At 53.1% G+C, this 8,761-nt stretch overlaps 1 protein-coding gene across 1 annotated transcript in view; it reads right to left on the bottom strand.

Annotated features, from left to right (window-relative positions):
* Positions 1 to 7,972, bottom strand: part of TYSND1 (trypsin domain containing 1) — a 19,860-nt gene extending 11,888 nt beyond the window's left edge. Inside the window, exons 1-2 of the mRNA XM_015422317.1 lie at positions 6,660 to 7,972; positions 5,554 to 5,684 (exon numbers count right to left, since the gene is read on the bottom strand). Of these exons, the coding sequence (XP_015277803.1) occupies positions 5,554 to 5,684; positions 6,660 to 7,972 (1,444 nt within the window). The remainder of the gene's footprint in view (positions 1 to 5,553; positions 5,685 to 6,659) is intronic.
* Between the last annotated feature and the right edge of the window lie 789 nt (positions 7,973 to 8,761).

Here is an 8,761-nt window from a genome sequence, read left to right on the forward strand (position 1 = left end):
AGCTGTCATCTACTGACCTACTGGACTGCCCAGTGGTATCCTAACCACTGAGCCACTGCAGTGGCCCTTGCTGCCTGAGTCTTCCTGCCCGCAGCATCTTAAGGCCTTCTCCCCCGCCCTGGGGAGCACTGCCTTTTTAAAGTGGGGCCCGCAGTGATGGCGATCAAGAGACCTTAAGAGCCTTCAGGTCCCCCCTGGTCTCCTCTTTTGAGAATCGCACTGATGATGTTATCAAGGGAGGTAGAAAAATGGTGTGAAGGTTTGCCCGAGACTGGGTTTTTGGTTTGTCTGTTTGTTTGTCTGTTTGTTTGAAGCCTCTGATTTTCCCCTTTGCTGAGGCTGAAGATACAGGTCTCTCTGCCCGTTCCCAACTGGTAACCTGGCGTGGAACACCCTTGTTCGACAGCCTTCAAAAAGTTCAGACTTAAGTCAGTCGAATCCGACTCTAGGGGGCAGTGCTCCTCCCCACTGGCGAGTTGAAGAACCAGCACTGTTTGAAAAAACTCCTCCGCAGTCATGTGGCTGGCATGAGGAGATATCAAGGCACATGGCATATTGTTACCCTGAAGCTGTACCTGTGTATCTACTTGCAATTTCTGACTATCAAACCGCTATGTTGACCGGACCGGGACCCGAGACGGGGGCCCGCTCCGCCGCGCTGCCCACGGGTCATGACTGCCAGACCACCAACCCCCTGGTCGCAGTTCAGCATTCTAACCACTGATCCGCTGCGGTCCCTTCTTCTTTCCCTGTACCTCCACCCAGGGAAACAATGGTAGATGTAATCTCGGCCTGCAAAACTTGGTGGTGGGGCTTCCCTTCCTGCAGGAGTCCCTTGGAGGATGACCTTCCCCCGGCTCTCTGCTTGCATGTGTGGGTTTTGGGGCTGTGCTGGGGCTGCCGCCCCACCCCCCTGGCTTCCCGTGTCCTGAAGCCGTTGGGTGCCACCCCAGGCCGCTCCCATCAGGTCCCGGCTGAAACCCTGAAGGGCTGAAGGGTTGCGGTGCCAAGCCGACTGGGTCCTGCAGCAATCGCCGCTGGTGATCCCTGCAGCAGCTGCAGCTGGTGATCCCTGCAGCCGTTGCGGCTGTGGGAGAAAATGTGGTTGTGGGGCCTTTATGGCGACCTCCTGGACCACTTGGGATGGGGGGGAGCAGGTACTGACTGGCTTCTTGCATTCAGCCAACCCCGCGCTGGTGTAGCTTCCCTTTCCGACCCCCAAATTCCTCTGGGGTAAGGGACTGAGGCTCCACAAGGCCTCCATTACAACCATTTCCCCCTGGGTCCTCTCTTCTTTGTGGAGGAGGGTGAGCTGGAAGAGGAACTGGAGCTCAATGAGCAGTGTCCTCCTTAGCCAAGACAAAATTGTGGAGGCTAAAATCCGTGAGCCAGCCCACACTAATTCAGCTTAGAGGGAACACTGGATGTTACTAGTGGTTTGTCATCCTATGTTGCTTCTTCAAGGCTTAATCTGATTCAGGGTACCTAAGGGCTCCTCCTGTGGCCCCTGGTGTAGCCTGTATCCCGCTTTTCCTCCCAACCAGCCTGGGAGTTCTGTGGGAGCCCCCCCCTTGGTAACCTCCAAGGGGCAATGGGGCTGTGTTCCAGGGTCCCCCTAGTACCGGCCACATCCACGGATGGGCCGGAGCCATAGCTGGAGGAACGAAAACGGCCCTGGTCGGCTGCACCTGCGAACGCCTGTGTTGACAGAGGCAACGTCGGGGTTGCTGGCACTGGCTGAAAAGCGTCCGGCTGTGCTCCTGTCGCGAGTGCCCACGGACCCGGATGGAAGTGGGCCAGCTGCGTGCTCGCCGCCCCCGCCCATGAACTCGCCGGCCCGAAGTTCCCCCCGAGGGTGAGAAGGGGAGTTGGCCAATCCGGGCCGGGTCCGCTGGGCTGTGCTGGGCCCGGCTCTCTGGGCTGTGGAGCGCCAAAGCCGCTGGGCCCCTCAGGGGCTGGGAGCGCGGTTGGAGTTAGGCCGCTGGGCTGAGGAGCACCGAAGCCGCTGGGCCCTAGGCCGCAGCCGTCGGGCTGTCCCGGGGGCTCATTAGGTGGCCGTGATGGTGATTTGTCTCTGCCCGTGGGTATCGCTGGCTGTGCCGGCGTTTTTCTGGCCGGGATTCCGGGCCTGCGCGGGCTCTTCCCCGCGCCCCGCACAAGCGGCGATTTGGGGGCCAGGGGCGATCCCGTCCCGCTTGTTCCCCACCGGCCTCCCCCCCCGTCCGGATAGACCTCACCCGCTGGGCTCGCCGGCCCCGTGGCTTTCCCGCGGCGTTTTGCCTTCCCGGAGGCTTTGCTGGCCGCTCCTCCAGCCGATCTCGGCGCTGGCTAGATCTTCTCCACTTGCGGTCGCCGTCGCTGCCAGCTGCCTCCGGTGCGCCGCCATCTTCCGCCACGTGAGGAGGGGGTTCGCGGGGTCCGGCTGGCTCAGTGCGTTCAGCCGGGCCCGCGGTTGGGGAGCTGAGCTGGCGTCGTGCTGGAGTGGCTCGATTCCTGGCTGCTGGACGCTGAGCTGGCCAACTCCCGGAACCTCGGGAGTTTTCGGCCGCTGCTCCCTTTGTTCCAGCGATGCGGCCATCTTCCTCCTGGTCCTTGGAGCTGTGGCCGATGTCTGACCTTTCCTCCGGATCCTCCGGGTCCTGGTCTTCCTCGGCTCTGCTGTGCAGAATTTCTTCTGCAGTCGTAGAGTCGAAATTTTCCTGAATTTGTACAGTCTTCCCTGCCTACTGTTGTTAAGGCTTGGAGCAGGAGCTCCAGACGTCCTATCAAGCGCAGGGCTATGCAGAAACTGGAGAGGTCAGCCTAGGCCACTCCAATAGGAGCCACGCAACAAAAGAAATTTGCATAGCCTATCGAGCGAGCAGAGGCGTGACCTGTTCCTGGATGACTTCCCCCCACTGAAGGAGAATAGAATTTTTCACCAGCTATCAAAAACAAAAGCAGATATAATCTGCCTACAAGAGACTCATATAAAGGAAGATGATATTAAATACTTAAAGTGCCAAAAATTAGGTACAGTCGTTATATATGGGAAAGAATATCTACATCCGCAAATAGTATATAGATCTAAAGATGGAAGAATTATAGCCATAACAGTCATGGTTAATGGGAAAGAAATGTTAATCATAAATATTGATGCACCAAACCAAAGCCAAGAAAATTTCTATAGAGAAATTGGAAAGATTCTGGAAAGGAAAGAGACTGAAAGTATATGTATTATAGGCGACTATAATGCAGTTTTTGACCCAAAAATTGACCGAAAAGAACATAAGAAAAATTTAAAATCGGGGCTGCTCTTACCTAAATCCTTCTTGAGGTTAGTAGAGGAGTTTAAGATGGTAGATGCATGGAGAACCAGAAACATAAACAAATTGGATTATACTTACTACTCATCTAGGCATAAGTCGTGGTCAAGGATAGACATGGCTTGGATCTCTACGGCAATGCTAAAAGATCTAAACGATGCAGAAATACTAACAAATACCTACACAGACCATAACCCGATACAGTTGATATTCCAACAAAGGAAAACAAATATGAGATGGAGGATAAACACTAACCTTTTAATAGATTAAAAATTGTGACAGAAATAATTATAGAAATACAAGAATTTTTTAAAAGGAATACTTCAAAAGAAACAGTAATTGATATTATATGGGACACATTTAAAGCGTTCTTGAGAGGTTGGTTTATATCTCAGGATGCTTGGAGAAGAAAACAGAGATTAGAAAAATTGGAGAAATTGGAGGCAAACATAAAGGTTGAGGAAGATAAAACGAAGAAACTGCCAAAAATAGGACTAAGACTTAAAATTAAGTACCTTCAGCATAAAATGAATATTCTATTATCACAAGAAATAGCTAGGAAGATAGAGTATGCAAAGCAAAACTTTTTCGAAAATGCTAACAAACCTTCAAGGTGGTTATAGCATATAAATTGAGAAAAGAGAGAGAAAAAAGAACAATACTTGCATTACTAGATGAAAAACATGAATTAAAATATAAGACAGAAGATCTAAAAAATATAGGCTGCAGTCACACAGAGCATTAGGCACGCTAGAGGGACGGAAGATAGACGGAGTTTCTGGGCGTGATCTCACCGGCACATCTGGGAAGCGTCGGGCTCCCGTGGTGCAACTGAGGCTTCCCGCCAAAGACGCGCAGTAAAAAACTAGTACCTCGGAGGTACTAGTTTCCTGAAACCGCGGGGCAAGGGCGGGCGTCCGATCGCGTTTCCGGAGGTAGTTCCAGCGCCCGCCCATGTCCCCTCAGAAATCCCCCCCCCAAAGTCTCCACGGATGCGCACACACACCCAAGGGAGCATGCGCACATTTGAGTTTAAATAAAAAAACAACCAACCCGTTTGCCCTGCGCCCCGCTTCTTTGCCACGCCGCAGGACAGTGGAGTGATTGGCACCTCCCCCCTACCACGGGACCTCTACGGGACCTCGATTGGTATGTCTGATCAAGCAACCGCGCGGTTTTTAGCCCCGGGGCTAACAGCCACGTTTCCCCCCCGCATTTTCATGCCCGTGTGACCGGGACCATAGTAAAGCAATTTTATAAAAAGCTTTATCAACAAGAAACGATAAACTCTCAAGAAACAGAGAACTACTTAAAACAATACAATACTAAGAAATTTAATGAGATACAGAAAAAAATATTGAATGACCCAATTGCGCCATATGAAATAGCAGAAGCAATAAGAAAACAAAAGAAGAACAAATCACCGGGTCCCGATGGAATATCAAAAGTTTGAAGAGCAAATTACACCACCATACAAAGAATTACTACAAAAGATAGTGGAAGAAGCATACATGCCTAAATCTTGGGAGGAGGCCCTAATATCATCACTTCCTGTTTCTATCACATGATGAAGTGGCATGCCATTGGAAGTTTGTAGCACATACTCGAATCCTTGAAAATGATTGATGTTAATGCCTCACTAATGCATCATGCGAGTTTTGCAAGGCCATGGATGGAGAAGACACTGCAGGAGACAAATTTCCAGGTGCCTCAGTCACCCTGTGTGAGGCCATGGAGCGAGACCAGTCATGTGATTTGTCTTCACAGGATGTTTCGGTTGGGTCTGTGTGGATGTGAAGAGGACACCAGATGTAAAAGCCCAGAAAAAAGGCCCCAGAAATATCCTAGTCCCCCACCGCAACGACTTTCAGCTTTTCAAGTAGAGAAATTGGGAAGTTTTGGAAAAGCACAAAAAACTCATTTTTTTTTCTTGTGGAGTTAGTAAAAAGCTCTTTATGCTAAGCTTTTACTCACTTTTTGAGTAACACTCAAGTGTAACATTAAAAAGTGCAAAGACTTCTTTTCCCAGTTCTTCGACTGAAAGCACTGGGAACTTTGGCAGAATACTCTGTTCTTTTGGAATAAGAGAAGCTTGCTAAGACGGCATAAGGTGTAGCTTGCAGTTCTCGCTTGCTTTATTTTATGACTTGGCTTGCAGAAAAACATTTATGCTGTTGCATTCAATAAATTTGCCAATTAATACAAACATATATGCTAACTTTACCCTTCTAGATCGGCAAGCACCTACCTTCAAAGAACTTGGATGCTAGGACAGGCTCTACAAACATGGATAAACCATCTTCCAGCTCTACCAGTGCAACATCATAAGGAGAAGCATCCTGGGTCACAAACACCACTTTCCCTTTAGTCACCAACGTCCTAGGAGTAAACAGATGGTTACAACATGTACTGGAGTGGATCTTACCTACAGATACTGGAGCAGCACCTATAGGAAAGAGTTTCCCTGCCTCACCTCTCCTGTTGCAGCCTGGGGGGAGCAAAGTAAGGAGTCACACATTCCTCTCTTCATGTGGGTGTCTTCTGCCTGTGAAAATTTTAGCAATGCTCAACTGACAGAAGTAGTAAGACACAGAAACAAAGGGTACAGCTGACCAAAAAAGGTCTACTGTACCTCTGAAGTGAACAGGATCTGCAAAGCACACCCTTGTGTTTACTGGGTGTCTCTGAAGAGTAAATTACAGACCCGATGTAATTCCTAGGCCCACTGACTTCACCTAGTAAGCAGAAGCAGCCCACAGCTCCTTAGTGCAACAATAACTTATTTAACAAGAAAGCTACCCAGAAAGTTATTTTCATTTTAAACAAACGTCTCACCCAGAATTCAGAAGTCTCCCCCCTAAGTGCTCCTTGTGTACTCCCATATTTATTATCTCTGTGCTTCCTTATAGGAACTTATTTGCCCAATTCAAGTGTTAACATGGGGACTTCAGCAGCTCATGTAAGACCTTTGGCCTTCTAGGAGACCCACATGTCAGAAACACCCAAACTGATCTGGAGGGTACTACAAAGGTCCACAGCTTAACAATTCCACTGGTCCTGCTCAGGGGTCCAGCTCAAGGCCTTGTAAAATCCTGGGTTGGGCTTCCCCTCCAGCCTGGCTCCTTCCTCCTTCCATTAATTTATGTCTCTCCACACCACATCTGTAATTACTAGTTAGCACTTAAGATATTTTAAATTCTGATTTATTAGTCTTAATTGCTTGTAAATTGTATTATCAAAAATGTTGTTCCCTGCCCTGAGGGGGTGGTGGGGAGGGAGAAGAAGAACAGAAAACAAGCAACCACAACAATGAAGATTAGGAATCTCACCACAAACAGGAAAATCTAGACTTACTGTTCAGGGCCGGGTCGTATCCTCACCCGGACACTTGATACTCCACTGACCACGTGGCGACAAGTCAACACCACCTTGGAGCTCACTATCACCCCAGACCCCCAGGAGAGTCCACACTCCACCAGCACGACAGCCGCCAGCATCTGCTGGACCGGCCCACCTCTGGCGACGGCCGCCTTCCGGGCCTTGGCCCCAAGTCGTAGCGGGGGAAGCCAGATGTTCGGGAACCGGCGCGGCTCCGCGAGGACACTCCGGAGGCTCTCCAGGATGCCGTCGACAGCGCAGACCAGCGTGAGGCCGACCCACTCGTTGGATTTCCAGCACAGCGGCGCGACGACGATCCCCACGAGCTGGGGGCCGGCCGCGGAGATGGCAAAGATGGCCCCGCCTTCGGTGCCCGGCAAGCAGCGGGCGTCCGTCAGGATCAGGGCGTTGCCTTCCCCGGCCAGGTTGCTCACGATCCCCTTGCTCAGGGTGTTCAGGAAAATGTCCGGGCAGAACGACCCGAAAGGGGAGCCGCAAGCCAAGAGCGGGTCCCCTTTGCTCAGAAGCGCGGCCGGCGCGCAGCCCACGGCACCCGCTCCGCCGAGGTCGCCGCCGCCGCCGCCGCCCAGGAGCCTCAGCAAGGCAAACCAGTGCAGGAAACGCAGCTCGTCGCCGAGTGACCCGGCCTCTCCTTTCCCGACCGCCGCCGCCGCCTCCTCGTCCCCCACGCCGAAGTGCCACTGCTCCGAGGCCCCGAAAACTTTGGCGAAGGCGCGCTGGAAGGGCCGGCAGGGGACCAGCGCCAAGAGTTCGGCGTCGTGGCGCTCCAGGCCGCCGGGGGCCTCCTCCTCCTCCTCCGGGCCACTGGAGAGCGGGTGGAACCTCACGGCCGGGCCGCCGCCCTGCGAGGCCTCGCCGGGCCGCCTGAGCCCAGCGCTGCTGCCGCCGGGCCTGAGCACGCGGATCCGGAGGTCTGGCGAGAAGCTGCCGGCGAGCAGGGCGGCGCGCTGGGACCAGTCCGGCCGCTCCGACGCCAGCAGGAAAGGAGAGAAGATCGCCCCGTGGCAGAGGACAACGGCCGGCCTCGGCGACAAGAGCACGCCGCTGCAGCTCCAGGGCCCCCGGGGCGGGGATTCGGGAGCCCCCTCGCCGGCGCCCCGCGAGTGAGAGACGCGGACCACGCAGCCCACCTGCCCGCCAGCCCGGCGCCAGAAGCAGAGGGAAACCCCGGGCGCGGAGGGGGCTGGCCGGGGGGGTTGCGAAGGCAGCCCGGAGCGAGGGAAGGGGCGCCGACTACGGACGTGGGAACGGCCCCCCGGCTTGCCCATCCGTGCCAGCCTCTAGCCGCCGGGAGCCCACGGCCCACCTCGGCTGCAGTCTCGCCCTGCCGGTGCTGCTGGGGAAAGGAGCTCCGCTTCGGAGCACAAGCGCCAAGCCTCCCGGAGCCCGGTTGCAAAACAGCAGCAAGGAGAAGACGGAGGAACTGGCAGTCAGGTGGGGAGACGGGATCGCGTTCGTATTGGCGGTTCGGTTTACAAGAGGGCTGCGATTGGTTGGATAGACTGGCACAAGGGACGTGTTCGCGGATTGGCTGCTTTAGGATCCTTCTTCCTCTGGGAGTGAGGATGTGGCCAACGGGGCTGAAAGTTATGCAGTTTGACAGGTGGAAGATCTCACTTATTTGCTTGACCCGGGCAGAGTGTAACGCTGGAGCGAACGAACAGATCCGTGCTAGAAATTTAAACCCACTCGGCAGCCACGATCCCCATCAACCTTGGGAAATACGATTCAGAACATATGAGTAGCCACACTGGACCAGAAATGTGGTCCAGCTAGCCCAACATCCTGAGTCCAAGGCTAGCCAGAAAGTCCATAAACCAGATTCGCAAAACCTGCACATAGGCATCTGACTGCCGCTCAAACTGTAGGCCTCACAAAAGGAAGGAGGAATTCTCAACAACCTTACAATACATGGATTCCTTTGGTCAAACTGGTTTGAGAACACTGTTCACATTGCATTGTAAACGTGCCATTTTCCAGAAATCCAGATCTACATGGCTTCTCCTGGAAGCTCTAGTTTTTTTCAACTAACTCCTCCAAATCCAATGTCAAATCAC

Source organism: Gekko japonicus, unplaced genomic scaffold (genome assembly GCF_001447785.1).
Source record: "Gekko japonicus isolate JY-2015 unplaced genomic scaffold, Gekko_japonicus_V1.1 scaffold1094, whole genome shotgun sequence".
NCBI classification, from domain to species: domain Eukaryota; kingdom Metazoa; phylum Chordata; class Lepidosauria; order Squamata; family Gekkonidae; genus Gekko; species Gekko japonicus.